General features: G+C 58.3%; 2 protein-coding genes across 2 annotated transcripts in view; both read right to left on the bottom strand.

The window, feature by feature from the left end:
- Positions 1 to 642: 642 nt before the first annotated feature.
- On the bottom strand, positions 643 to 25,416 carry LOC144951222 (uncharacterized). The gene is made up of 29 exons (XM_078881371.1): positions 25,378 to 25,416; positions 24,809 to 24,916; positions 23,736 to 23,789; positions 23,013 to 23,120; positions 22,386 to 22,439; positions 22,132 to 22,185; positions 21,543 to 21,596; positions 20,402 to 20,455; positions 19,893 to 20,000; positions 18,839 to 18,901; positions 17,904 to 17,957; positions 16,562 to 16,615; positions 15,915 to 15,968; positions 14,757 to 14,810; positions 14,130 to 14,183; positions 13,691 to 13,744; positions 12,514 to 12,567; positions 12,095 to 12,148; positions 10,341 to 10,394; positions 9,520 to 9,537; positions 8,058 to 8,111; positions 7,063 to 7,128; positions 5,449 to 5,526; positions 4,564 to 4,732; positions 3,608 to 3,720; positions 2,425 to 2,502; positions 1,858 to 2,055; positions 1,721 to 1,725; positions 643 to 796 (listed from the first exon to the last, which is right to left on the bottom strand). Exons 1-29 carry the CDS (start codon positions 25,414 to 25,416, stop codon positions 643 to 645), a joined length of 2,115 nt encoding a protein of 704 aa, XP_078737497.1.
- LOC144951221 (uncharacterized) overlaps positions 24,857 to 27,660 on the bottom strand; it is a 26,696-nt gene continuing 23,892 nt past the window's right edge. Inside the window, exons 26-28 of the mRNA XM_078881370.1 lie at positions 26,960 to 27,013; positions 25,728 to 25,781; positions 24,857 to 24,916 (exon numbers count right to left, since the gene is read on the bottom strand). Coding sequence (XP_078737496.1) covers positions 25,757 to 25,781; positions 26,960 to 27,013 — 79 coding nt within the window. The 3' untranslated portion in view covers positions 24,857 to 24,916; positions 25,728 to 25,756. The remainder of the gene's footprint in view (positions 24,917 to 25,727; positions 25,782 to 26,959; positions 27,014 to 27,660) is intronic.

Raw genomic sequence — 27,660 nt, 5'->3', positions numbered from 1 at the left:
AGCAGCAAGCAGTGGGGAGGATTCCGGAGGAGGAGACTCGGAGTGGTGATGAGTAAGAGGCATGGGGAGCGAGTGAGCGAGGGGACACGGAGAGGCACGGGGAGTGAGCGGGGGGACACGGGGAGGAGCAGGAAGGGCGGTGGAGTTGGGTGGAGAAGCGGGGGGCAAGTAGGAGGTAGCAGGGAGGCACAGGGAGGGAGTGGGGGGTGCATGGAGAGAGTGGGGGGTGCAGGGAGGGAGTGGGGGGTGCAGGGAGGGAGTGGGGGGTGCAGGGAGGGAGTGGGGGGTGCAGGGAGGGAGTGGGGGGTGCAGGGAGGGAGTGGGGGGTGCAGGGAGAGAGTGGGGGGTGCAGGGAGCGAGTGGGGGGTACAGGGAGGGAGTGGGGGGTGCAGGGAGTGTGGGTACAGGGAGGGAGTGGGGGGTGCAGGGAGTGGGGGTGCAGGGAGTGGGGGGTGCAGGGAGTGGGGGGTGCAGGGAGTGGGGGGTGCAGGGAGTGGGGGGTACAGGGAGCGAGTGGGGGGGTACAGGGAGCGAGTGGGGGGTGCAGGGAGCGAGTGGGGGGTGCAGGGAGGGAGTGGGGGGTGCAGGGAGCGAGTGGGGGGTGCAGGGAGGGAGTGGGGGGGGTGTGAGTCGTGGCCGCTGTCAGAGGAAGCACACGGGCCCCAGCGTGGCCGGGCGCTCGTCCCGCCGGCCGCCGTCCGCCGCCGTCACGGCCGCGTCCCGGAGGGGCAGCAGCTCCAGGTCCTCGGTGCGCACCTCCACCTCGACCTCCACCTCGACCTCCGCGCCCTGGCCCCTGGCGAGACGGCGCGGGGGGCGGGGGGCGGGGCGCAGGCCGGGTGAGCGCGGGGATCGTTCGCCGCGTTGCGACATTTTTCCATCGGCCGCGGCTCGCTCGCTAAACACGGCCGATTAGAAACGAATCGGCCGTGTCCCGCACCTCCGATCAACACGGCAGGCTACTCGCGGCGCCACAGAAATTGAGCGCCCGCGTTTGGTCTGACACTGGTGGTGAGATACCAGCCCCTAAAGAAGGCTGCCGTCTCTGGTGTAGCGCAATCAGTCTCAAAGACAATGCATCAGAGCCATGTGTGTTTGCATGTTCACCACCAGGTTTCTGTTTGGTGTTTGAACAGCTTGACACAACTCATTCTAGTTACGCGGCGATCTGACCCCCATAAATCGTGAATCAAGTTAAATGTGATTTAAAATATATGTATATAGCGTGTATATAAATATTCGTCAACCGGTAGGGCAGGTGGTGATGATGATCTACTGTCGTTGCGCAATCCCAATTGAGCGATTTGCATGTGCAACACATTTCATTGTCGCGTTTGTAAAATTGGGGTTCGCGACGCGACGCGGGGATGGCAAGCGCCACGCTGAACATTCAAGCCTCGAGCCTAAAATTTAAAAACGAATCGATTTTACATACCAGGTAAGGCCTCCGCCCCCACCCCCCACTCAGCTGTTAACTTATTTTCCCAGAAGCCACCTTGGCCACAAACAATAGCTCCAACGGAGTGGCTGATATCATCACGTGGTGGGAATTTATAGCCGAGTCCAAATACTCTCTGAACTCGTAACGTTGATTCTAAATGCGGAGGGGAAAAACCGGAGAACCCGGAGAGATATCCAAACGACACGCCGGCAGGGAGAGAGAGAGACACGCAAACTCCCAGTAGACAGGCGTCGTCAGGGTCAGGCTCGAACCCGCGACCTCTCCTGCATGCCAGGTGAGGGACACGACATTTGGGCACCTCGGCGGACCGCGGTCGTCTACCCGCCGGTGCGCACCAGGAGGTGGCGGGGGGGGGGGGGGGAGGCGCATCGATCGGCGCGTTTTGCGGGGCGAACCTGGCAGGGCGCGTGGGGCAGCGACACGTCGGGGTGGCCGTGCGTGAGCGCCACCCCGCTGTCGGCGAGCAGGGAGACGCGCCACGACGACGCCTCCGCCGCCGTCCTCGCGCACGGCACCGTCGCGCCCTGCCTGGCCCCCGTGCTGTGCAGCCGCAGGAACTTCAGCTGCACCGTGTGCAGACCCTCGTACCCCACCTGCAGTGGGGGGAGGGGGGGCAACGCAGTCGTCCGCTCGCTCACAACGTGCGTAGAGCTGTCGGACTACCGGGCGGCTCAACCGGGACACGTGAACCGTACCTCTTTCTGGGGCAGCAGTGAGATGCTTTGCATTCTGGGACTGCATTAAGTGAGATGCAGTGAATTCTGGGACAGCAGTGACACGCAGTACATTCTGGGACACCAGTGAAACGCCGTGCATTCCGGGACAGCAGTGAGATGAAGTGCATTCTGGAACAAGAGTCAGTGAGACGCAGTGAATTCTGGGACAACAGTGAGATGCAGTGCATTCTGGGACAGCAATGAGATGCACTGCATTCTGGGACAGCAGGAAGGGGGTCGCCAAACCTGTTCCTGTAGCGCGGTGCCATGGAGCCACGTGTCGGAACCGTTTCCCGCTCCCGCGTCTGGGGTCACCGACGGCACCTGGGGCAAAATCGCAGTTTGCTAATTTACGATTACTGAAGTTACCCTGTTACTCGGCCAATTTACTTGGAAGTGAAGTCTAAACCTAGCCTTTTAACGCCCCCCCCCCCCCCCCCGGTCAGTCCGTCTGCAGGCAATCGAGATCAAATAAAACAGAAAAGTCAAAAGAATTTTATCCCTAAAAATAACAATTTTTTTTAATCTCTATGGGCCCTACCCCCCTCTGGGGTGAAACAAAAACAAAACAATAAAGTGAACCCCACGTTGGCCAGATTAAATCACGCGCTCGCAGAATGGCCGAGCGGCTGATGGGACGTGCACAAAAGTTAACAACAAAGTTACAAAACCTTCGTTGTAAAACGTGCGGAGGGTACACACACGGGTGGGGGAGGAGGCGTATCGACTACTTAGCTATTTTGTTTCACCGCTGGTCATTTGCCAGGCCGCCGACACAGAATCAACCCCCCCCCCCCCCCAGTGCTACGGACGTCCGAATCTCACCAGCAGACATCTAAATCTGACTTGGGGCCCAGCAGGGCCAGACGGTGGAGGCCGAGCGCCGCGGTCGTGCGACATTAAGTCTCGGCGCGCTTTGGAAGCGGGGCGCCCACGCTGGCCAGGAGATGTTAACTACCTTGCTTCGTTCACAGGAGGTCGTGGGTTCGATCACGACCCTGACGCCTGCCGCTGTATATTTAGAGTTTGCGGTGTCTCTCTCTCCCCATGGTGAGATGTTAACTACCTCGCTTCGTACACAGGAGGTCGTGGGTTCGATCACGACCCTGACGCCTGCTGTATATTTTGAGTTTGCGTGTCTCTCTCTCTCCCCGTGGTCACGTGGATTTTTCTCCGGATCCTCCGTTTTTTCCCCCTACACACTTCGAATGAACGTCACGCGTTTAGAGTATTCGGTTGCTATAAATATCCACTTGAGAAGCCACTTCGTTTGAGCTATCAATTGTGATGCAGCCACAGCTATATCGTAGCTCGGTGGGGGCCTTACACGTGGCAAATTCACATTTAGTTGTAACTTTTGTGGGCACCGACGCTCGGTTAATCTCACCGGCTCCTCCCGCTAAGCGCCCCCCCCCCCGGTCCCCCGCACCTTGAGGGAGGCGGTGAGCGGGGAGACGCAGGTGGCCCCGCCAGCGGTGAAGTTGCAGAAGGCGCGCAGGGCGTCGTGGGGGCAGCCCTGGTTGGGGTCAATGTAGTAGAACCCTGCAAAAGGACAAGGTCCCGCGTGTAGCCTGGGACAGACTGTAGCGGCCAAACACCTCGCCTAGCCACCTTTGTCTCCCCAGCGGTGATGTTTACACGCCACGCCAGGTACTACGGGAGAGGCCCGGGACCGGCTCAGATGATCGTCACGGGAGCAGCGAGTAGCAGCGCCTACCAAGGCCGGCACGGCGCATTGAGGTGGTGGTGTGAACTGTACCCGGCCGCCTTTGTCTTCCTAGCGCTGTTGTTCGCACGCAGAGTCGACCCAAGGGGCGCACGGGACCAATTCAGATTCAGTAACCGTCACTCACGTTAGCTGTGAGTGGGAATCAAACTCGGGTCTCTGGGTTCGTAGTGCAGTGCGCTAACCAATGCGCCACCGCTCCCACCACACACGCACATCCCCTTATTCATGCAGGGCAGCCTCACCACCGGGTCTCAACACTCACTTATGACGTCATGGGGCAGGTGTACAAGTGTGATGACGTCATGGGCCAGGCGTACAGGTGTTATGACATCATGAGCCAGGTGATGTTGGGTGGTGGTGGGCTTAATGACACATTTATATTTACGCGATCTAACCCCTCCCAAAAAAACCTGCATTATGGATGATATTGGTGTTAAATTGTACAGGTGCACGTTTTATGGCGTCACGTGCCAGGTGTTATGACATCATGGGCTCGGGGCGGTCGGTTTGGTGTTGTGGGTGGGGGAAGGGGGGGAAGGAAGGGGGGGAAGGAAGGGGGGGAAGGAAGGGGGGGAAGGAAGGGGGGGAAGGAAGGAGGGGAAGGAAGGGGAGGAAGGAAGGGGGGGAAGGAAGGGGGGGGTGCCGCCGGCTGCTACCGTCGCTGAGGCCGGGCCGGCAGAGCGCGAGGTCCCGGCAGGTGGTGGCGGGGCGCTGGCGCGTGCCCTGCAGCTCGCCCAGCGCCAGCTCCGCCCGGCTCCCCAGGGCGCCAAGCCTCGCCAGCAGCAGCGCCAGCAGCGCAGAGTCCGCGTCGTTGGCGACGGCGCGCTGCGCCACGGGGGAGGGGGGGGAGAGGGGGGGAGGGGGGGAGGGGGAGTCCCCTCGCTCGCTTGACCTCGCCCGGTATGCAGGAGATCGTGGGACTCGATCCCGACCCCTGACCCCTGACGCCGGGAGGTCGCGGCGTGCCTCTCCCACCCCATGGCGGCCACGGCGATTCTTTCTCGGGGTCCTCCGGTCTTTTCCCCTCCCACATTTAGAGTCGACGACGTCGCGCGTTTAGAGTGTTCGGCTGCAATACATCTCCGCACGACGACGACAAGCCACCACTTCGTTGGGCTACGTAGCCGAGTGAGGCCTTACACCTGGTAAATATAAAAATAATGTTCACACAGGGACTCCTCTACTTACGAACGAGTTAGGTTCCAGAGGTCTGTTCATAAGTCGAATTGTTCGTAAGTCCAACTTTACTCCTGTCGATTCCAAACGTGTTGTACGGCATGTACACTGAACACGGGGAATGGCTTTAAAAAATGGTATCGTTTCCCGTAGATGAAGATGCCACCACCGCCATCACTTGCGCGGGGCGGTTGACCTCACGACGCTCGGTCCGAACGGACCACTGGACGTACGAACCGGGTTTGTTCGTATCTCCGAAAGTTCGTGAGTCGAGTGTTCGTAAGTAGAGGAGTGGCCTGTAGTTTTAGTTTCACGCGGGACACGCGGTCTGCCTTAGGCTGGCCTGAGTCGTATTGGGCTCTCACCGCGTTGGGGGGCCCTGCCGTGCGGGGAGAGGGGGGCCCCCGCGTCGTCGTGGCCGCGGAGCCCGCAGAGAGCATCTGCTGCGGAGACAACAGAGGCAAAGATCCCCCGTGTAGCCTTCAACAGCCCGCTGGGGGCAAGTGCCGTGGGCGAGCAGCTGCCGCGAGAGGGTGGTGTGGCCGCGAGGGGGTGGTGTGGCCACGATGGGGTGGTGTGGCCACGATGGGGTGGTGTGGCCACGAGGGGGTGGTGTGGCCACGATGGGGTGGTGTGGCCACGATGGGGTGGTGTGGCCACGAGGGGGTGGTGTGGCCACGATGGGGTGGTGTGGCCACGAGGGGGTGGTGTGGCCACGAGGGGGTGGTGTGGCCGCGAGGGGGTGGTGTGGCCGCGAGGGGGTGGTGTGGCCGCGAGGGGGTGGTGTGGCCGCGAGGGGGTGGTGTGGCCGCCAGGGGGTGGTGTGGCCGCGAGGGGGTGGTGTGGTTGCGAGGGGGTGGTGTGGCCGCGAGGGGGTGGTGTGGCCGCGAGGGGGTGGTGTGGCCGCGAGGGGGGTGGTGTGGCCGCGAGGGGGTGGTGTGGCCGCGAGGGGGTGGTGTGGCCGCGAGGGGGTGGTGTGGCCGCCAGGGGGTGGTGTGGCCGCGAGGGGGTGGTGTGGCCGCCAGGGGGTGGTGTGGTTGCGAGGGGGTGGTGTGGCCGCGAGGGGGTGGTGTGGCCGCCAGGGGGTGGTGTGGCCGCGAGGGGGGTGGTGTGGCCGCCAGGGGGTGGTGTGGCCGCGAGGGGGTGGTGTGGCCGCCAGGGGGTGGTGTGGTTGCGAGGGGGTGGTGTGGCCGCGAGGGGGTGGTGTGGCCGCCAGGGGGTGGTGTGGCCGCGAGGGGGTGGTGTGGCCGCCAGGGGGTGGTGTGGCCGCGAGGGGGTGGTGTGGCCACCAGGGGGTGGTGTGGCCACGAGGGGGTGGTGTGGCCGCGAGGGGGTGGTGTGGCCGCGAGGGGGTGGTGTGGCCGCCAGGGGGTGGTGTGGCCGCGAGGGGGTGGTGTGGCCACGAGGGGGGTGGTGTGGCCACGAGGGGGTGGTGTGGCCGCGAGGGGGTGGTGTGGCCGCGAGGGGGTGGTGTGGCCACCAGGGGGTGGTGTGGCCACCAGGGGGTGGTGTGGCCACGAGGGGGTGGTGTGGCCGCCAGGGGGTGGTGTGGCCGCCAGGGGGTGGTGTGGCCGCGAGGGGGTGGTGTGGCCACCAGGGGGTGGTGTGGCCGCGAGGGGGTGGTGTGGCCACCAGGGGGTGGTGTGGCCGCCAGGGGGTGGTGTGGCCGCCAGGGGGTGGTGTGGCCGCCAGGGGGTGGTGTGGCCGCGAGGGGGTGGTGTGGCCACCAGGGGGTGGTGTGGCCGCGAGGGGGTGGTGTGGCCACCAGGGGGTGGTGTGGCCACCAGGGGGTGGTGTGGCCGCGAGGGGGTGGTGTGGCCGCGAGGGGGTGGTGTGGCCGCCAGGGGGTGGTGTGGCCGCCAGGGGGTGGTGTGGCCGCGAGGGGGTGGTGTGGCCGCCAGGGGGTGGTGTGGCCGCCAGGGGGTGGTGTGGCCGGACCCCCCGCGCCGCCCGCCCACCGGCGCCGCGTAACTTCTCACCTTGACGAGGGCCGCTCCGGTGGCGACCGCGCTGGGGCCCGGGGGGCCGGGAGGCCCCGGCCGGCCCTGACGGCGAGCGGCGACGGGAGGAGAGGAAGGAGGAGGAACGGAAAAAAAGATTTCCCCGTTTCAGTGACAGCAACAAAAATTCTGAATATTTCTGCAGGGCGAGGGCCTCCCCATGCGGTCATCGGAGTTATTCGAGCGACATCACCCGCTCCGTGCAGCGGTGAAGGCGACAGAGCGCGCCCGCCAAAAGGCGGACAGCTGTTTGAGACGAAAGCTGTCTCTGGTGTGGGACAATCAGTTTCAAAGACAATGCAGATACTGTCAGGGTGTGTTTTGTTTGTTTATATTTTCACCACAAGTATTGTGGTTAATTGCAGACGTGATTCCTTGCAAAAGGTTTCAGTTTGGTGTTTTAACATCTTAACACAACTGTTTTGTTGCCAGAAAAAAGGGGGAAACCCTATTCTTATATTTTGACACTGGCAAAGGAGGTCCCATGGTGTAGTGTATAGTTCAGTTTACTACTTCGGCCCGCCGGTGTGTTGGAGAATAAATCCACAACATCGACAATTTGAATGCGACATTTCGCCGGTAATTACATTCAGCACTATCGGGCGATTTGCCAGAAGAGTGAAGCAATGCACCTGCTTCCCGTCTTAACTAGAGCAAGACGACGTCATCAATGAACCAAATCCCGCACCCTGAGTGCGTGGAGTTTGCCTCGGGGTCACTGCGATTGTCGCCCTCCACATCTCGAGTCGACGTCGCGCGCTTCAGACTGTTTGGCTGCTGCTGTGAATGTCCACGTGATGATGATGACGGTGATGGGGGAGGTGTTTTGCGACGGCGATCATTGTGCGATGGAACAGGTCGCTTCTGAAAACAAATTGCGATACGGCTCAGTGGGGCCTGAACCTGGTAGAAATGGAAAAACGTGTTTTTAGTTCGACTGCTTCTTGCGTAACGTGAATGCTGAATTTACCTACCGGGGGGCCAGGCGATCCCTTGGGTCCGCTCTCTCCCTTGATTCCCTTTTCTCCCTGGGGGAAGAGAGACAGGTAACAAAGACAAAGGTGCTCCCCCCCCCGTACAGCCCACACAGGCTGCTGGGGAAAGTGCCGTCGGCGAGCGGCACCTACGAAAGCCAACACGGCGCGCGAGGGGCGCTGGTGTGGCCAGCACCACGCCCGGCCGCCTTTGTCTCCCTCGTAGGGATGTGTACACACCGCACCGGGTACTCATTTGTGGAACGGTTCAGATAATCGTCACTGGTGTTGGCCGTGAGCAGGAGTCGAACTCGGGACGCCAGGTTCCTGGCACAGCACGCTAACCGCTACACCACCGCTCCCCACACGGGCACACACGGGCACACACACGGACACACACACACACGCGTGTATGCACGCACACATGGACACACACGCGCGTACACACACGCGCGTACACACACACGCGCGTACACACGCGCGTACACACACGCGCGTACACACACGCGTACACACACGCGCGTACACACACGCGCGTACACACACACGCGCGTACACACACACACACACACGCGCGTACACACACACGCGTACACACGCGTGTACACACACACGCGTGTACACACACACGCGCGTACACACACACGCGCGTACACACACACGCGCGTACACACACACACACACGCGCGTACACACACACACACACGCGCGCGTGCAGAAGTCTCCCGGCGATGGGACCGAGTCGGGACGTGGCACTGGAACGGCAGCTCGGCGTGGAGCCACGAGAGGAATGGGACCGGACTCCGATGCCACGAGGGACGGAGTGAACCCCGACGGAGTGAACCCCGACGGAGTGAACCCCGACGGAGTGAACCCCGACGGAGTGAACCCCGACGGAGTGAACCCCGACGGAGTGTACCCCGACGGAGTGAACCCCGACGGAGTGAACCCCGACGGAGTTCGCAGCAGGAAACCCGGCGCCCGTACGTGCACGTGGGTGCATGTGCATGTGTGTGCGTGTGTGTGTGCACGTGTGTGTGTGTGTGTGTGCGTGCGTGTGTGTGCACGTGGGTGTGTGTGTGCCTGTGTGTGCACGTGTGTGTGTGCACGTGTGTGTGTGCACGTGCCTGTGTGTGCGTGCGTGTGCGTGCACCTGTGTGTGCACGTGGGTGTGTGCCTGTTTGTGCGTGTGTGTGTGCACGTGTGTGAGTGCGTGCACGTGGGTGTGTGTGCACGTGGGTGTGTGTGTGTGTGTGCACATTGGGGGGCACAGGTGGTGCCTCTGCCAGTCATCAGTCAACCCACGGGACCTGCAGGGTCTGTCCCGTGAACCTCCTGCCAGCGAGCGTTTGACACTTAACGTGACATTAAAGTGCCCCTAGCCTGGCACAAGCGCCGTGGTGACGTCACCGCCACTCAGTGGCGAATGGTGGTTGTTGTTGTGTGTGTGCGGTGGTCGTACCTTCATTCCAAACAGTCCCTGTACAGGCAGAGTGAGAGAACCGACAGAGAGCGGCGAGAAAAACAAATTACAAAAACATCATCACAAACTCATCACGTGGTTTGGGTTAACTCCCTCGCCTGGTCTACAGGAGGTCGACCTGGACGACGCCTGCTGCTGTGTATTTGGAGTCTTCGTGTTCTCCCCGTGGTCGGGTGGATTTTTCTCCAGGGTCCTGACAGGTTTTCCCTCCACATTCAGAATCAGCGTCACGTGTTTAAGAAGAGTTATTTGGCCTCCGCTATAAATTACAAAGACCCCCCCCCCCCCCCCTGTTTCGCCTTCGCACACTGTCACGGCAAGTGCTGTAAGCGAGCACCTATGAAGGCCGGCACGGCACGCGAGGGGGTGGGAGGCCAGCACCACGCCCGGCCGCCTCTGTCTCCCCAGTGGCGACGTTGACTACATCGCCACCGCTTGCGCCTGCTGTGGTGGTGTGGGACTCTCTCCCTTACGATGTCAGGACGCCACTGGGAGGCACAGGCAGCAATGCTGCACCTCGAAATCATCGATAATGACAAACTCGTTTCTTGAGAGCTGCTTTCCGCGTGGTAGCTTGTTGTCCTTCACCCTGTCGCCTCCGATGAGCGCGGCTGGCTACGTACGGTGCGAAAGAAGTTCAACGTACGTACGATGCAACGCCCCGGGCTGCCGCTAATGGCGGATAGGGGAAGCGCTCCGGAGCGCTGAGCCCGTTGAACGCACCCCGGGTGTCTTCCCTGCCGGTGTGGCAATGGGGGGGGGGGCGGGGGGGGAGGACGGGGGGGGGGTCACTCACTCACCGGCATTCCTGGGGGTCCCAAGAGTCCCGGGGGTCCAGAGACGCCGCTCAGCCCCTGCAGGCACAGCGGAGAGCAACCAGCAGCCAGCAGCCGCCAGCAGTCAGTAGGGGGTGCGGTGAGCCAGCAGTCAGTAGTCAGTAGTCAGTAGGGGGCGCGGTGAGCCAGCAGTCAGTAGTCAGTAGGGGGCGCGGTGAGCCAGCAGTCAGTAGTCAGTAGGGGGTGCGGTGAGCCAGCAGTCAGTAGTCAGTAGGGGGCGCGGTGAGCCAGCAGTCAGTCAGTAGGGGGCACGGTGAGCCAGCAGTCAGTAGTCAGTAGGGGGCGCGGTGAGCCAGCAGTCAGTAGTCAGTAGGGGGTGCGGTGAGCCAGCAGTCAGTAGTCAGTAGGGGGCGCGGTGAGCCAGCAGTCAGTAGTCAGTAGGGGGTGCGGTGAGCCAGCAGTCAGTAGTCAGTAGGGGGCGCGGTGAGCCAGCAGTCAGTAGTCAGTAGGGGGCGCGGTGAGCCAGCAGTCAGCAGTCAGTAGGGGGTGCGGTGAGCCAGCAGTCAGTAGTCAGTAGGGGGTGCGGTGAGCCAGCAGTCAGTAGTCAGTAGGGGGCGCGGTGAGCCAGCAGTCAGTAGTCAGTAGGGGGCGCGGTGAGCCAGCAGTCAGTCAGTAGGGGGTGCGGTGAGCCAGCAGTCAGTAGTCAGTAGGGGGCGCGGTGAGCCAGCAGTCAGTAGTCAGTAGGGGGCGCGGTGAGCCAGCAGTCAGTAGTCAGTAGGGGGCGCGGTGAGCCAGCAGTCAGTAGTCAGTAGGGGGTGCGGTGAGCCAGCAGTCAGTAGTCAGTAGGGGGCGCGGTGAGCCAGCAGTCAGTAGTCAGTAGGGGGCGCGGTGAGCGAGCGGCAGGGGAGACGGCACCAGCAAGAGGGTGGGGAGATGAGAGGCAGGAGAGCGAGCGGAGCGGAGTGAGATGAGAGGGGGGTAGAGAGATGAGAGTAGAGTGAGATGAGAGGGGGGTAGAGTGAGATGAGAGGGGGGTAGAGTGAGATGAGAGGGGGGTAGAGTGAGATGAGAGGGGGGTAGAGTGAGATGAGAGGGGGGTAGAGAGATGAGAGTAGAGTGAGATGAGAGGGGGGTAGAGTGAGATGAGAGGGGGGTAGAGAGATGAGAGTAGAGTGAGATGAGAGGGGAGTGAGATGAGAGGGGAGTGAGATGAGAGGGGGGTAGAGAGATGAGAGTAGAGTGAGATGAGAGGGGGGTAGAGTGAGATGAGAGGGGGGTAGAGAGATGAGAGTCGAGTGAGATGAGAGGGGAGTGAGATGAGAGGGGAGTGAGATGAGAGGGGAGTGAGATGAGAGGGGGGTAGAGAGATGAGAGTAGAGTGAGATGAGAGGGGAGTGAGAGGGGAGTGAGATGGGGGGGGGGGTAGAGTGAGATGAGAGGGGGGTAGAGAGATGAGAGGGGGGTAGAGAGATGAGAGTAGAGTGAGATGAGAGGGGAGTGAGATGAGAGGGGAGTGAGATGAGGGGGGAGTGAGATGAGGGGGGAGTGAGATGAGAGGGGAGTGAGATGAGAGGGGGGTAGAGAGATGAGAGTAGAGTGAGATGAGAGGGGGGTAGAGTGAGATAAGAGGGGGGTAGAGAGATGAGAGTCGAGTGAGATGAGAGGGGAGTGAGATGAGAGGGGAGTGAGATGGGGGGGGGGGGTAGAGTGAGATGAGAGGGGGTAGAGAGATGAGAGTCGAGTAAGATGAGAGGGGAGTGAGATGAAAGGGCTGCTACCTGGAGGCCTTTCTGTCCCAGCGTCCCCTTCTTCCCCAGTGTCCCCGTGAGACCCTGGACACACAAACACACGCGGGGGTCACGGCGACCTCCGAGCCCACAGCTGAGCGCCACAGCTGGGCAGCGTCACCCCCCCCCCCCACGGCACCGATGGACTAAAACTGGACGCGATAAAAGTGCCGTCGGGGTAGGTCGCACAAAGGTCAAACGCGTCGTTAAACCCGCCACCACCCGACGCAGCCAATTCGTCAGGTTTGTCACGTGAACAGAACGTGGTGATTAGTTACGAGTTCGGCATCACCGCTGTGCTGGAGAGCAAAACCGCACGGCATTTAGAATTTGAGCGACATCGAAATAAGATTTTGCTGAAAAGGCCCCAAAAAAACACCAGGAAGTCAACGAAAATGTTTGGGCCATACCTTGATTCCAGCTTCTCCTGGTTCCCCAGGCTCTCCCTTCTGTCCGGTCTCGCCCTGCATCCAATGGATTCATTAGTTTGATTACTCACTCAATCCCATCGTTACCCCAAAAGGCTATCATTCTCATCGCTATCGACCCGAACCTGGATGATGCACACAGGCACGGTCCCTTTGCGTCAATTCCACTGCTGGATGAGGGAATCCCCCACGTCGTGTGGCTCTTGGGAGTCGCTTCACTTTACTTCAACGCACTGGGTGGGCGGATCGGTGGGTCAGCGAGTGGGTCAGCGAGTGAGCGAGCAGACAGAGGACAGGGGGTCGCCACCTGTTTCTCGGGATCGTCCTCGTGTTGAGGAGGCAGCTGCTGCCCTGGGATAAATCTGTCCCATCTTCCCGGGACATTTAAACTCCTGTTTATTGTCAGTCGTGCAACAACAATAACGATAACGCATCGCGCACAGTTTTCCACGTGTGAATGATCACTCCCTCTAGGCGATCGCTCAGGCGGGAAGGGTACCAGTCCCCTCCGCATACGAGGCTCCCGGCGGCATACACAGCAGCAAGCAACACACTGATGCAGTGCTGGACTAAGCTAGTGCGGGGCCTGTAGCAGATGTTGTTACAAAGGGGCCCTTAATAAAAAAATAAACACGTAAAGATTCAAACACATTTTTCACTTGCATAGTAAAGTAATTGTATTTTTTTAATTGCTACACGGCCAGATAATACGACAAATCGCTAACCTTAAACACCTGGTCATTCATAAAATTTGAAGGCAGTATAGTACTATAGTAATAGAGCACGTGCAGAATTACTGAACCGGAATTGACAGCTTGAAAGCATTTAGCGTGGGGCCCTTGAACGTGCGGGGCCCGTAGCTACTACATATGTAGCTACTTTTGCTACGAGGATCATCCGGCACTGCACTGATGACTCCGCTGTACCGACGAGTCTCTAATGAGGAGGAAACCGCATCCACGTTTACGCCGCTCGCCCCTTTGCTCAAACCCTTGTGAGTCGGCGATTCTAAACAACACATCGGCCAAGCGCATGCAGTTCTGCTGAGTCGGTGGTCGGGCTAAGGCCGAGAGATTTTCTTTTTTCATGCGTGCAGTGGCTGCGCAGATCCCACGCGTCGTCAATTTGACCTCGGCCGTGGCGGTGTCACCCCACTCACCTTCTCTCCTTTCCTTCCCGCTTTCCCCTTCTCTCCCCTCAGTCCCGGGATGCCCTGCGTGGGCAAACATGGGCCTCACAAATCGGCATTTAGATTTTTGTTTCAGGCCTCACCAAGCAGAGGAAACAGGTCTCACCAACAAAGGAATTTAGACCTCACCAAGAATGGATGAGGGTTCATAAAAAAAAAGGTCTCATTTGCTCATTCACTCACCAACCCACCCACACTCACTGGCTCATTCACTCACCAACCCACTCATTCATTCACTCATCAACTCGCTCATTCACTTACCAACCCACCCACTCATTCACTGACCAACCCACCCACCAACTCACCTGCTCATTCACCCACCCACTCACTCGCCCACCCATCCACCGGCCCAATAGAGCTATCACCTGTCTGGGTTTCGTCTGTGGTGGACAGGATGCGTGATGCTCACCGGGGGACCCACAGGGCCTGGAATCCCACGAGGGCCTTGGGCTCCCGGTTTCCCCTAAACGCATGCAGCCACGTGCGCACGCAAACACACACAAACAAACACACAAACACACAGAGAAACACACAAGCGCGTGCATACACCAACGCACACAAGCAGACAGGAACACTCATGATTACAACCAACAAAGACAAAGATCCCCCGTATGAATGTTGAACTTCTTTTGCACCGTACGGAGCCAACTGTGCTAATCGGAGGTGCGGGGGAAGGACAACAAACTAAACACAAAAAGCAGTTCTATTTTTTTTTTTCATCTAGAGACTTAAGAGTGCATAGCTCCAGTGGCTACCTAATATCGCAAGAGTGTTCCAGACGGCCGCAGAAGCGCGTCCGAAAAGCGCTGCGCGGTGATGCGGTGACCGTCTTTATTCGATGGTCAGCCAAAACACGCTGCTGCTGCTGCTGCTGCGAGGATGACCGGAGTTCGCGTGATGATGGCTCATGCACCTTGACGAGACCACCAAAGCTACCGTGGGTCATTTGCGGCGAGCACCGAGCGCGCGATGAGTGCGACCTTAACGGTGCAGCCTCAACAGGCGCGGCGGCGCGGCAGGCTGGGAGCGCACGCACCTTGGCGCCCGGCTCTCCGCGGTCCCCTTCGAGGCCCGGCTTGCCCTCTTCTCCCTGCAATGGGTCAAGTCGGGTCATTTCAGGCCAGGACCGGCGAGCGAATCGTTGTCAACGGCGACCTGAGCAATGCAGCAAAGCACTTCACATGGGTAGGGAGGGTTTACAGAGGCTGGCATAGCACGACTGGTATGACGGTAGCGAGGACGTTAAAAGTTAAAGGGGATCGTGAGTCTATGCGATTCATAGAAAAAAGTTAAGTAAATACCACTGCTACTACTGAAATGTTTTTATTTTACACTTACATAAAATTTGTCAACATTTAGCTTGGGCGTTTCACGATTCCTCCAGCTTTGCCGACAAACCAAATTAATGAACATATTTGCCACCAGTGCTGGATTATCCTCGTAGCAAAAGTAGCTACATGTGTAGTAGCTACGGGCCCCGCACTGTCAAGTGCCCCGAGCTAAACGCTTTCCAGCTATCAATTCCAGTTCAGTGATTCTGCACTTGCTCTATTACTATAGTACTATACCGCCTTCAACTTTTATGAACGACCGAGTGTTTAAGGTTAGCGATTTGTCGTATTATCCGGCTGCATATTAATAAAAAAATACAATTACTTTACTATGCAAGTAAAACATTTGTGTTTTAATATTTACGTGTTTTTTATTTATTTAGGGCCCCTTTATAAACATATGTGACAGGCCCCGCACTCAGCTTAATCCGGCACTGTCCGCTACCACCTGACAACTTCATTCCCATTGGCTCTGCCGTTGGGCGGCGGAGAGTTATTGTACAAAATAAAATTACATACCTCCTACACGACCTCACCCAAGATAAACGAATTACACTTTGACTGTAAAACACGTGGATATATAAAGGCTTTTTTTTGTAATTGAAATTTCGGGGACTGCACACCCCCCTCCCCAGTCCTGGGAAGTATGTGGTCTGGCCGCCGTGCGGTTGGTGGTGGTTGGTGGCGGTGGTTGGTGGCGGTGGTTGGTGGCGGTGGTTGGTGGCGGTGGTTGGTGGTGGTGGTTGGTGGTGGTGGTTGGTGGCGGTGGTGTTTGGTGGTGGTGTTTGGTGGCGGTGGTGGTGTTTGGTGGCGGTGGTTGGTGGCGGTGGTTGGATGGCAGCGGTTGGCGTTGGTTGGCGTACCACGATGCCGTGCGGTCCCCGCGTGCCCGGGTCTCCGTCGATGCCCGTGTCTCCCTGCGCGCAGACAACGGTCGCACGACGCCCCACACGGGGACGAGTGACCTCTGAACCCGGGAGAGTTCTCCACATCCTCTGAGCCTGCGCCGCTACATTTGATCCCGGTTCTAGATTGAGAGCTCACTTGTCTAGAACTCGTGCTTGTGTTTTAGTTTGTTCTTGTCCCCACCCCCCACCACACCTCCAATGAGCACGGTTGGCTACGTGTGGTGCAAAAGTGGGTCAACGTGCGCTCACGCCGAGCTACAAATGCTCTGAAGCGAGTGGCATTGTCCTCGTGCTGTCCCCGTGTCGTTGTGCTCTGGTGTGACGCTGGTGGTGAGACTCGATTCAGGTGGTCTCCTTGCGAGGTCGGCGTAACCGCGGCTCGCTTCTGGCTCGGCTCGGCAATGGCCGGTAGAAAGCCACCAGCGCCACGTGCTCAGGACGTGCCGGTGATGAAGAAAGTTTAACGCACGCACGCACGTTCGTACGCACGCTCGTACGCACGCACGAACATACGAACGCACGTACGCACACACGAACGTACGCACGCTCACACAGCGGAGGCGCACCCGGGTCGGACGCAGGGCAGCTGTGGACTGGCTCACCTTGTCCCCCTTGTGTCCGTCCCAGCCGTCGGCACCCAGCGGGCCACGGGGCCCCTGTGGAACAACATGAATGGATGCGTATATATGAATTTAAAAAAATATATAGAAAAAATATATTATGTAAATATATATATGTAAATTTTAATGAAGTATAAAAAAAACATACAAAATATATCTAACATTTCAAATAAAAGAATACAATTTTTCAAAATATATAAAAAGTTATAGAAAAATAATTATATTTTAATAAAATGTATATACAAATTTTGTTGATAAAAAAATACGTAAAAAAAAATGAATACACTTGGCGGGGAGCAGAGGCGCAGCAGTTAGCGCGCCGCGCTCACGGAGTTTGGCGGCGAGCGTGGAGCGAGCGGCGCCGTGTTCGCCGCACTAACGCAGAGCTTCACGCCACGCCGTGCCCAGCGGCCACCCCTGGGCACTGCCGCGTGGGCACGAGGCCTGGCCACGAGGCCTGGCCCCGAGGCCTGGCCACGAGGCCTGGCCCCGAGGCCTGGCCCCGAGGCCTGGCCCCGAGGCCTGGCCCCGAGGCCTGGCCCCGAGGCCTGGCCCCGAGGCCTGGCCCCGAGGCCTGGCCCCGAGGCCTGGCCCCGAGGCCTGGCCCCGAGGCCTGTGGGTACGCGGAGTGGCCACGACGCGCCGCCCGCTCCACTCGCGGCCGGCGTCGAAGGTGCCGCGTGACGTCACGCGCCAGGGCCGGGCCGTCGTGGCCAGCGGCCACCCTGGTCAATACTGCGGCGTGGGTGTTCACCGTAAATAGAACGCGTTTTTCGCATCCGCGGTACTTATCTATCCGCGGTTTTCCTTCGGCATGCCGATTTGCTCACCGCGTGGGTACGGAGTTTTGCGTATCCGCGGTTCAGCGCGGTGACCGGCGCTTGCGAGTTCAAGTCGCCCCACAATCGTCGCTCCCACCGTGTATCACCGTCGCATCTCCCGGCTCCCTCCCACCGAACTCTTGCCACCACCAGGTGACGACGGGAGAGAGGGTGGGCAAAGCCTCCCTCCTCCTCCTTCTAACAACCACCTCCCCCATTACCTCGTCCTCATCAACGTTGTGTTATTGTGTTATTTTGTTTGTATGTTATTGTGTGTTTAGTGAATGGGCAACCTCGTTCGGCTTTGGCGAGTGCGACTGCGGTTGCCCTAACGCCCTCCCCCCCATTGCCCCCAAGGCCTTGGCATTTCCAACCGTGGCAGCTTTCAGGAACCCCGCCCCCCCTCCCCGCGCGTTGGCGAGGGATTGCTGCACATCATCATCATGTATGTCACAAACAAAAATATAAAACATTTTTCAAGGCAGGGTGAAAATGTGTCTCACCGGCACGCCGTCTCGCCCCGCCTCCCCCTTCTGCCCCTGGGGTCCTGGTGAGCCCTGGGGGGGGGGGGGGGACATCATGGCACATGGGGGGTGGCGTCATTCGCCACTCCAGAGCAGAGGTTCGTGGAGTTGTGATCCGGCAGGGCCGCCTCCAGTTCCTGATGCGGTGGTGCGGTGGTGCAGTGGTGCGGTGGTGCGGTGGTGCGGTGGTGCGGTGGTGCGGTGGTGCGGTGGTGCGGTGGTGCAGTGGTGCAGTGGTGCGGTGGTGTGGTATTAATCCGTGGCGTCGTTGGGAACGAGCCGGCCACTTGCGTGTGCCGGAATCACGGTCCACGTTTTGCCATATTCGACAAAATGTGATCGTAACGTCCCAACGATGGGAGGGCCGGGTGCCCGGAGTGGGAATCAGAATCTGTCTTCACACCGCCGGAGCAATCTGATGAGCTATGAAGCTCTTTCTCACCGATGTCCGGTCGGGGGCACGGGCTCAGAGCGAGCGGCCTCGTGCCGCACAGGGACAGCTGCCACTGGGGGTGCCCGGCCGCAGGGGGCCGGTCCGCCGTGCGGAGGAGGACTGGGCGCGGTTCGTAGTTTGCGCTTCCTTCGTACCGCTTGTTGTTGTAACGTTCTGACCCCGTGCCCTTACTGGATATGTGCGACAAAGAGCTTTATAGCTCATCGGATTGCTCCAGGACGATTCTGAGCCGAGCTGCCGCCTCCGAGTGCCAGCGGAGGAGGAGAGAGCGGCGGGAGGATGCGTCGTTGCCTCGAGCGCCATTGTGTTATTGATATTAAAACGAAGCAATTGACGACAGTCGGAACTTGTCATGTCCCAGGCAGAGGGGCAGATTTACAAGGGCAGCGGCTGCGTCCTCAACAAGAGGATCATCTTCAGATTCATTCGCCCATCGACTCATTCATTCATTCATTCCTACCTCGGCTCCTGGGATGCCAGGAGGTCCCCGTGGGCCAGGTGGACCAGCAGGGCCTTCAACGCCCTGTGGACGTCACGTACACAGAAACAGATAAAGGTCCCCCATATAGCCTGAACAGGCTGTCAGGGCAAGTGCTCTTCACGAGCACCTATTAAGGGCCGGCGTGCCGCGTGGGGTGGTGCAAGGAACAGCGACCACTCCAGGCCGCCTTTGTCTCCCCAGTGCTGATGTTTATACATCACACAAGATACTCACCTGAGGCTGAGTCAAGTGCTGTTAGCGAGCACCTATGAAGGCCGGCACGGCACGCGAGGGGGTGGCTGGCCAGCACCACGCCCGGCCGCCTTTGTCTCCCCAGTGGCGATGTTTGCACAGCGCACCAGCTACTCATTTGAGGCTGAGACGACCAGAGGGGGGAGGCCCAGGACCGGTTCAGATGTTTCGTCACCGATGTTGGCTGTGAGCGTGAATGGAATGCGACAAGCCACACCATGTGGTGGAGACTTGAACAGTGTCTGTCTCAAGGATCGACTCGACCTTGCCATAGAAATGTGGAATTTCCACCACTGGCTCTGCAGGGCTGTGAACAGGAGTTGAGCACCAATGGCTCAATGCTTATTGGGGAGCCGCAGTGGCTAGGAGATGTCATCTCCCTCGCCTGGTGTGCAGGAGGTCGTGGGCTAGATCCCGACCCCGACGCCTGCTGCTGCTGTATATTTGGAGTTTGCGTGTCTCTATCCCCGTGGTCGCGTGGATTTTTTCTCCCAGCCCTTCAGATTGTTTGCCTGCTGCTGCCGCCGCTATAAATATCCGCACGACAACGATAAGGAGCTTTGTTGAGCTGTCACTTGCGATAGCCAGGGAGTTTCTGGAAAAACAGATCTCGATAAGCTCAGTGGGGCCCTTACCTGGGAAAATAAAAAAGCGAAAAAAACTCCGTTGACCTTCGACCCTGACTCGTTAAACCACGTGGCAAACGCGCCCCCCCCCCCCCCTCCTTGCGTGACGCCGACGCAACGGCGCGGGCACCGCCAGCGCCAGGGGGGGCTCTCACCGGGGGCCCTGGCTTCCCCGTGGCTCCCGCATCCCCCTTGGGACCCCGAGGGCCCATGTCCCCCTTGGGGCCATCCGCTCCGGCGCCCCCGGGACCTCCGAGCGATCCCTGTGAGCGCAAACAACAACAGCAGCAGCAGCAGCGACGACGACGATGTCGCCTCCTCAACACTGCCCATAGACTCAACACTGCCCACAGACTCAACACTGCCCACAGACTCAACACTGCCCACAGACTCAACACTGCCCATAGACTCAACACTGCCCATAGACTCAACACTGCCCACAGACTCAACACTGCCCACAGACTCAACACTGCCCACAGACTCAACACTGCCCACATACTCAACACTGCCCACAGACTCAACACTGCCCATAGACTCAACACTGCATCATCAACTCAGCACTGCTGAGTCCATGGGACGAAGTCTTCGCCGAGCCGGGGACCGACAGGGGCGCTGTGAGCGACGCCGCACTGCGGACGGACTACCGGGCCGAGGTGAAACTTACGCGGCCTCCTCCACCGCCCGGCTCGCCCTTGTCTCCACGCACGCCGCCTGTGCCCTGCCACAAGGAAGGCACAGACAAAGATCACCCACGCGGCCCGCACAGACGGTTGGAGCAAGTGCTGTTGGCGGACACCTCTGAAGGCCGGCACGGCACAAGAGGGGGTGGGTGGCCAAGACCACGCCCGGCCGCATTTGTATCCTCATTGCTGATGTTTATACACCGCAAAAAATACTCGTTTACAGCTGAGTCCACCTAGGAGAGGTTCAGGATAATTTCTGTGAGGTCTATGGGTCTCTATATGAACATATGGCTCTCTAATGTGAGTCTAATCGTCAATGTAAGTCTATGGGTCTCTGTGTAAGCCTACGGACCTCTACGTGAGCCTCTGGGTCTCTAAATAAGTATATCGGTCTCTCTGTGAGTCTATGGGTCTCTCTGCGAGTCTGTGGGTCTCCATCGCGAGTCACGGGTAACTGGGATGAGACAACACTTGAGAAGCCGGTTTAATCATCATGCTTGGGTGGCTGAAACTATTGAAACTAACTAAACTGAACTATTTTCTATTGTAGCGCTTTCCCACAAATAATAGCTCAACAAAGTCGCTTGTCGTCGTGTGGAAATAATTGCAGCCAGATACTCCAAACGCGTGATGTTGTTGATTCTAAATGTGGAGGGAAAAACAGGAGGACCCGGAGAAAAGTCCACGTGATCACGGGGAGAGAGACATTGGAACTCCAAATATACAGCAGGTGTCAGGGTCGGGATCGAAGCCACGACCTCCTGTATACCAGGCGTGGTAGTTAACATCTCTTGTTCTATATCCTTGGTTATTTCGGTAAAGTTACGTAGAAGGGAAAAAATAAAATTATAAAAATATTAAACAATACAAAATTCGCCCGACGTTTCGACTGCAACACAAGCAATCATCATCAGGTGTGAAATCCACAGCAAGAAAATTTGAAAAAAGTGGCGGGTTTTCCTAGAACAAGATATTTACATTTTCATTTAAAGCTTCCCAGGACAGCAGCTGCCTCCTCCACCGTTAGGACAAACCGCCACTTTTTAAAAATGTTCTTGCTGTGGATTTCACACGGGCACCGCTTGCATCTCAACGTGAGTGGATGGGGCCGTGGGTGCTCACCGTGAGTCCGGCGGCTCCAGTCGGTCCCGAGGTCCCGTCTGGCCCCGCGTCGCCCTGACGCACACGGCACGCGCACGGCACACGCACGGCACACGCACGGCACACGCACGGCACACGCACGGCACACGCAAGCGTGGATGTCCTAGGGCGGTACGCGATACAAGGCCGCCATTAATGAGCCGCAATACCTTGCTGATCTCGTCAAGAGGCATAAACCACCATCACGCAAACTCCAGTCATGATGCCTTCTCAACAAGAGCACGGCGGCGAGATGTTCACGACCTCGCCTGGTATGCAGTTGGTCGTGGGTTCAATCGCGACCCTGACGCCTGCTGTATATTTGGAGTTTGCATGCTCTCCCCGTGGTTGTGTGGATTTTTTTCCAGGTCCACTGGTTTTTCCCTCCACATCTAGAATCAACACACGTTTAGAGTATTTGCCTGATGTACATTTCCACGTGATAAGCCACTACGTCGAGCCATCATTAGTGGCCAGGTCGCTTCTGAATAGGAGGACAGCAGCTGCCTCCTCCAGGACCTGCAGCCACAAGTGGTCCGACGTCAACTCGACGCTCGCTCACTTTCCGTACCTTGTCTCCGGTGTTTCCCTCCTTCCCCTCCGAGCCTCGCTCGCCAAGGGGGCCCTGGGCAGATGTTGCAATGAAATGATTAACAAACCAGCACGGGCGATCCCTTGAAAAGCAATGCCTGCTGCCCGCTGCCCTTTGTAACCTCGACAGAAATGTGAGCAGAATTCCGCGCGAGAAGCGGCATGAGGCGGAGGTGTGGTGTGCCGGTGATTTGGTGCCGGGGGCTTAATGGGGGAGAGAGGAGAGGGACGTACGGGGATGCCCAGGGGTCCGCTTGCTCCGCTTGACCCCTGCAGTCCAGGCTGACCCTGCGGGGGGGGGGGGGAGACCACAACCGAGAAGGTCACAAAGACAACGATTCCGCGTGGAGCCTTTCATAGGCTGCCGGGAGCAAGCGCCGTTAGGGAGCACCTACGAAGGCCAGCACGGCACGTGAAGGGGGTGGTGTGCGGGCAATACCACGCCCGGCCGCCTTTGTCTCCCCGGTCCTGACGTGTTGAGGCTGAGCCAACCGAGGCGAGGCCCAGGAGGGGTTCACACAAGCGCCACTGTCGTTGTGCGCGAGCGGGAATCGAACACGGAGCACCGGCTTAGCAGCGCCGCACGCCAACCACCACGCCACTGCTCACCCCGCACCGATCCGTGAGCTCCATACAAACCCCCCCCCCCCCCCCCCCCCCGTGTAGCCTTCGCGGACTTTTGGGGGTGCAGGCGCTGTTTGCGAGCGGCACCACCTATGCAGGCCGGCACGGCGCACGAGCGGAAGGGTTGCCAGCACCACCGCGCCCGACCGACTTCGTCTCTCCAGTATCTTGCTGTAGCCCCTCACCCCCTCTGTGCCCCCCCCATACCCCGTGCCCCCCGTGGCTGTCCCCTCGTACCAGCAATCCCCGGTTGCCTTTCTCGCCTTTGGGACCAGTCTCCCCCGGGCTTCCCATCGTTCCCATGTGGCCAACGGAGCCCGGAGGGCCAATCTGCCCGGGCGGACCCTGAGAGAGACAGAGAGAGACAGAGAGAGACAGAGAGAGAGACACGGTGAGGCCTTGAGTCACACGCCAATGATCTCAATGCCATTGAAATCTCACCGTTGCAAAACGTCAAGCGGTTGACTTCTTATTTATCCAATTCTGTTCGCTTTCTTCTCCAACTGCAGTACTAACCGGTGGTTGTGCCATGGGTGGATTGGTCACCGCGATGGGAATGTGAAATTACCACGGCTGACTTTCTTCTCCAACCTATGGTATCAACCGACATTTTTAGACATGGCGATCCGCACGCTTCATTTATCGTGAAAATATTTCACCCGGAAAATCTCCTGGGGGGGTGGGACATCTCGTCGGCAATGTACGTACACAGAGGGTAAAACACTATTCTTACTTTTCATACTTTGATACCGAAAAAAGAAAGTATCCCATGATACCAGCAAGCCCAGCGTGCACGGTGCCCGGGAGTGGAAGCCGCAGCCACGCTGGGGGGAGGGATAGAGAGGAGATCTCATTTTGGCATGGAGTTTCTTTCCGCTTGTGCGTTTCCCCTCTCATCCGAGCGTGCGGGGGGGGGGCGGGGGGGGGGGGGGGTGCCGCCGTGTGTTCGGGGCGGCCTACCTTCTCTCCGCGTGGGCCCTGCGCTCCAGCTTGGCCTCCCGGTCCGCTCGCGCCCTGCGAGACATCACGACACAAGGTCCCCAACCGTGTTAACTCGCTACTCGCTCGCCTGCGATGCTATTGAAGCTAAAACTGTAGAATTTCACCAGGCGTAAGGCCCCGTTGAGCTGGGCAGCTCTCTCTCAGAAACCACCTGGCCATCATGAATGATAGCTCAACCAAGTGGGCTTCTCGTCGTCGTCGTCGTCGTGGGGGAATGTATAGCGGCAGCCAAAACACTGGAAACGCGTGTCTCTAAATGCGGTGACAATAACCGGAGGACCCGGAGAAAAATCCACGCGACCACGGGGAGAGAGAGACGCAGACTCCAAATATACAGCAGCAGCAGGCGTCAGGGTCGGGATCTAACCCACGACCTCCTGTACACCAGGCGAGGGAGTTAACATCTCCTAGCCACCGTGATGATGATGATGAGAGAGAGAGACGCAGACTCCAAATATACAGCAGCAGCAGCAGGCGTCAGGGTCGGGATCTAACCCACGACCTCCTGTACACCAGGCGAGGGAGTTAACATCTCCTAGCCACCGTGGTGCAGGAGGTCGTGGATTTGATCCCGACCCTGACGCCTGCTATTTGTGTGTCTCTCTCTCTCTCCGGTTTTTCCCTCCACATTTAGAATCGACGTCGTGCGTTTAGAGTCATTGGCTGCTTTAAACTTGCACACGATGATGTCCCACTTCGTTGAGCTATCATTCGTCATAGCCAGGTCGCTTCTGATAAAAAAACGCCACATAGCTCAGCGGGGCTTGACGCCTGCTAAAATAATAAAACAAGTTGAGTTTAGTGTAGCCTTCATCAGACTGTGGGGGCAAGTGCCGCTAGCGAGTAGCAACACCTACGAAGGCCGGCACGCAACAACGAGGGGGGCGGGGCGGCCGGCACCACGCCCGGTCACCTTTGTCTCCCCAGCGCTGACGTTGACTACACACCGCACCAGGTACCCCCTACGAGCCGCCACGATGATGCCGGGAAGGCGAGGGCCTAAAAAATCCGATCGCTGCTCAGAGCCTCACCTCTCTCCCTGGGGGTCCCGACGCCCCCCGGGGGCCCACGCTCCCCTGCTCTCCGCTGTCCCCTTTGGGAGCCGGCGGGCCCCAGCTCCCGCGCTCCCCCTTGTCTCCCTGCGGACGGGCACATGGGCAGAATGAAAACCAGCTGGCCGCACCAGTCCACGGGCGAGCCTCCGCTTGTCGACGCTCCGTACGTACGTACGTCGCCGGATGTTGAACTACTGTCACGCCGCACGTGGCCAAGCGGGCTCATCGGAGGTGCGGTGGGAGGGCAACAAACTAAACACAAAAATTCACTTCAAGAAATCTGTTTGTCAATCTAGACGACGATGATTCAAAAGGGAACAGCTCCAGTGGCTTCCTAATATCGGAAGGGCGTTCCAGACGGCCATAGGAGCGCATCTGTAAGCGCCGTGCAATGCGGCGACCACCGTCTTTGTCTTCCCAGTTTCGTTTCTATACATCACGCAAGATACTCCCCTGAGGCCGCGTCAGACCAAGGGGAGGCCCAGGACCGGCCGTGAGCGGGAACCGAACTCGGGTCGCCAGGTTGTGCGGCGCGGCTCGCTAACCGCGATGCTACCGCTGCCCCCTGAACACCGGGTACCCATTGTGCAAAGACAAAAAAAAACCCTCCGGATAGCCTTAACAGACTGTAGGGGCAAGTGCTGGTAGCAAGTAGCACCTATGAAGGCCGGGACAGCACACAAGGGGTTGGGTGGCCAGCACCACGCCCGGCCGCCTTTGTCTCTCCAGTGGCGATGTTTACACACCGTGCCAGGTACTCATTTGAGGCTGAGTCGACACACAGACACACACAGACACACACACAAACAGACACACACAGACAGACACACACAGACAGATTCTCGGCACAGTATAAAGCTCCGAAAAATGAACGCAACACCCAGAGAGTAAATACCAGAGGTCCTTTAGATCCCGACTCTCCTTTCACCCCATCTCCACCGGGAAGGCCCTAGATGGGAAGACACAGACAGAAGGCCTCACTGAGTCTCAAGACTGAGTCTCAAGACTGAGTCTCAAGACTGAGTCTCAAGACTCGCTTACTGGAGGTCGCTCGCCCGACACGAAACCACAGAGCCAGGCCAGGCGTGGGGGGGGGGGCCTCATTTGCTCACCGAGGGCCAAACCAGACTTTCAAATTCCACATCCGTACAGCCTCCAATTGGCACAGTAGCCTACGTAAGGTGGCGAACGAAGTTCAACACGTGCACGCAACGCGTACGTGCGGAGAACGCGTCCAACTTCACGCTGGAAATCAAACAGCTCGCTCGCTCGCAACAAATGAGCCTGTGGGGGCGTTGGGGCGCCGCTGTGGCTAGGAGATGTTAACTACCTCACCTGGTACGCAGGAGGTCGTGGGTTCGATCCCGACCCTGACGCCTGCTGCTGTATATTTGGAGTTTGCGTGTCTCTCTCTCTCATCATCATCATGGTGGCTAGGAGATGTTAACTCCCTCGCCCGGTATACAGGAGGTCGTGGGTTCGATCCCGACCCTGACGCCTGCTGCTGTATATTTGGAGTGTGCGTGTCTCTCTCTGGCCCCGTGGTCACATGGGTTTCTCTGGGTCCTCTGGTTTTTTCCCTCCACATTTAGAAACATGCACTTAGAGCATTTGGCTGCTATCAACGTCCACATGATGATGATGATGATGATCCATTCCGTTGAGCTACCATTTGTGCAGGCGCGGTTCATCCACTAGCAGCTGGAGATGAGAAATAATATTTCTAATAAAAAATATTTTTCTATAAATAGGTTTGTTGTGTAAAAATATAATGATTATTTGAACGTGAATTGCCTAATAAAGATAACATTTTAAGTTGTTCACATTAGAAACTGCTGCAACGTCACAGTCTGATTTGTGCCTTGGGGAGGCATCGGGGCGACTGTGAAGACGTCCCAGTGAGAGATCTCCCGTCTTCAGTGCGAGGAAACAACAACATCTCCCGTCTTCAGAGTCACTGCGATGAACTTCGCCGCGTAGCCACGCCGCTTGAGACCCATTCAGGGCGGTGAAGAATGCGCCCGTGGCTGTGACGACGGCGACGACGGCGACGACGTCACAACGCGAGATCGCTCCGTGGTGCACACTGAGCAGCAGCTCACGGCTCATGGCAGCGGCGTCACTCACCTGCTCCCCGTCGAGCCCGGACACTCCTGGCTCCCCGGGGGGGCCCCGTCCTCCCTGGCGGGCGGAGGGACAAATGAGGAGGAGAAGTGCGGAGTTTACTCTGCCAGGGTCTTCTGTGTCGTCAGGAACTTCCTTCGCACCGTACGTAGCCAACCGCGCTACATCGGAGGTGCGGTGCTGAGTCTATGGGCAGTGTTGAGTCTATGGGTAGTGTTGAGTCTATGGGCAGTGTTGAGTCTATGGGCAGTGTTGAGTCTATGGGCAGTGTTGAGTCTATGGGCAGTGTTGAGTCTATGGGCAGTGTTGAGTCTATGGGCAGTGTTGAGTCTATGGGTAGTGTTAGTCTATGGGCAGTGTTGAGTCTATGGGTAGTGTTGAGTCTATGGGCAGTGTTGAGTCTATGGGCAGTGTTGAGTCTATGGGTAGTGTTAGTCTATGGGTAGTGTTAGGCTATGGGCAGTGTTAGTCTATGGGTAGTGTTAGTCTATGTGTTAGTCTATGGGTAGTGTTAGTCTACGGGCAGTGCTGAGTCTATGAGTAGTGTTGAGTCTATGGGTAGTGTTAGTCTATGGGTAGTGTTAGTCTATGGGCAGTGTTAGTCTATGGGTAGTTTTAGTCTATGTGTTAGTCTATGGGTAGTGTTAGTCTACGGGCAGTGTTGAGTCTATGGGTAGTGTTGAGTCTATGGGCAGTGTTGAGTC

The sequence above is a fragment of the Lampetra fluviatilis genome, chromosome 61 (assembly GCF_964198595.1).
Source record: "Lampetra fluviatilis chromosome 61, kcLamFluv1.1, whole genome shotgun sequence".
NCBI classification, from domain to species: Eukaryota; Metazoa; Chordata; class Hyperoartia; order Petromyzontiformes; family Petromyzontidae; genus Lampetra; species Lampetra fluviatilis.
This window is presented reverse-complemented; position numbering and strand designations above follow the sequence as displayed.

Excerpts from the sequence above, each read along its gene's own strand:
- LOC144951222 (XM_078881371.1), bottom strand. The coding sequence starts at position 25,416 with ATGGGTACCCGGTGTTCAGGGGGCAGCGGTAGCATCGCG. Across the intron at positions 24,917-25,377 it reads GGGGCAGCGGTAGCATCGCG|GGAGACAAGGGGGAGCGCGG; the intron begins GTTAGCGAGCCG and ends GCCCGTCCGCAG. Across the intron at positions 14,184-14,756 it reads GCGGAGAGCCGGGCGCCAAG|GGGAAACCGGGAGCCCAAGG; the intron begins GTGCGTGCGCTC and ends GCATGCGTTTAG.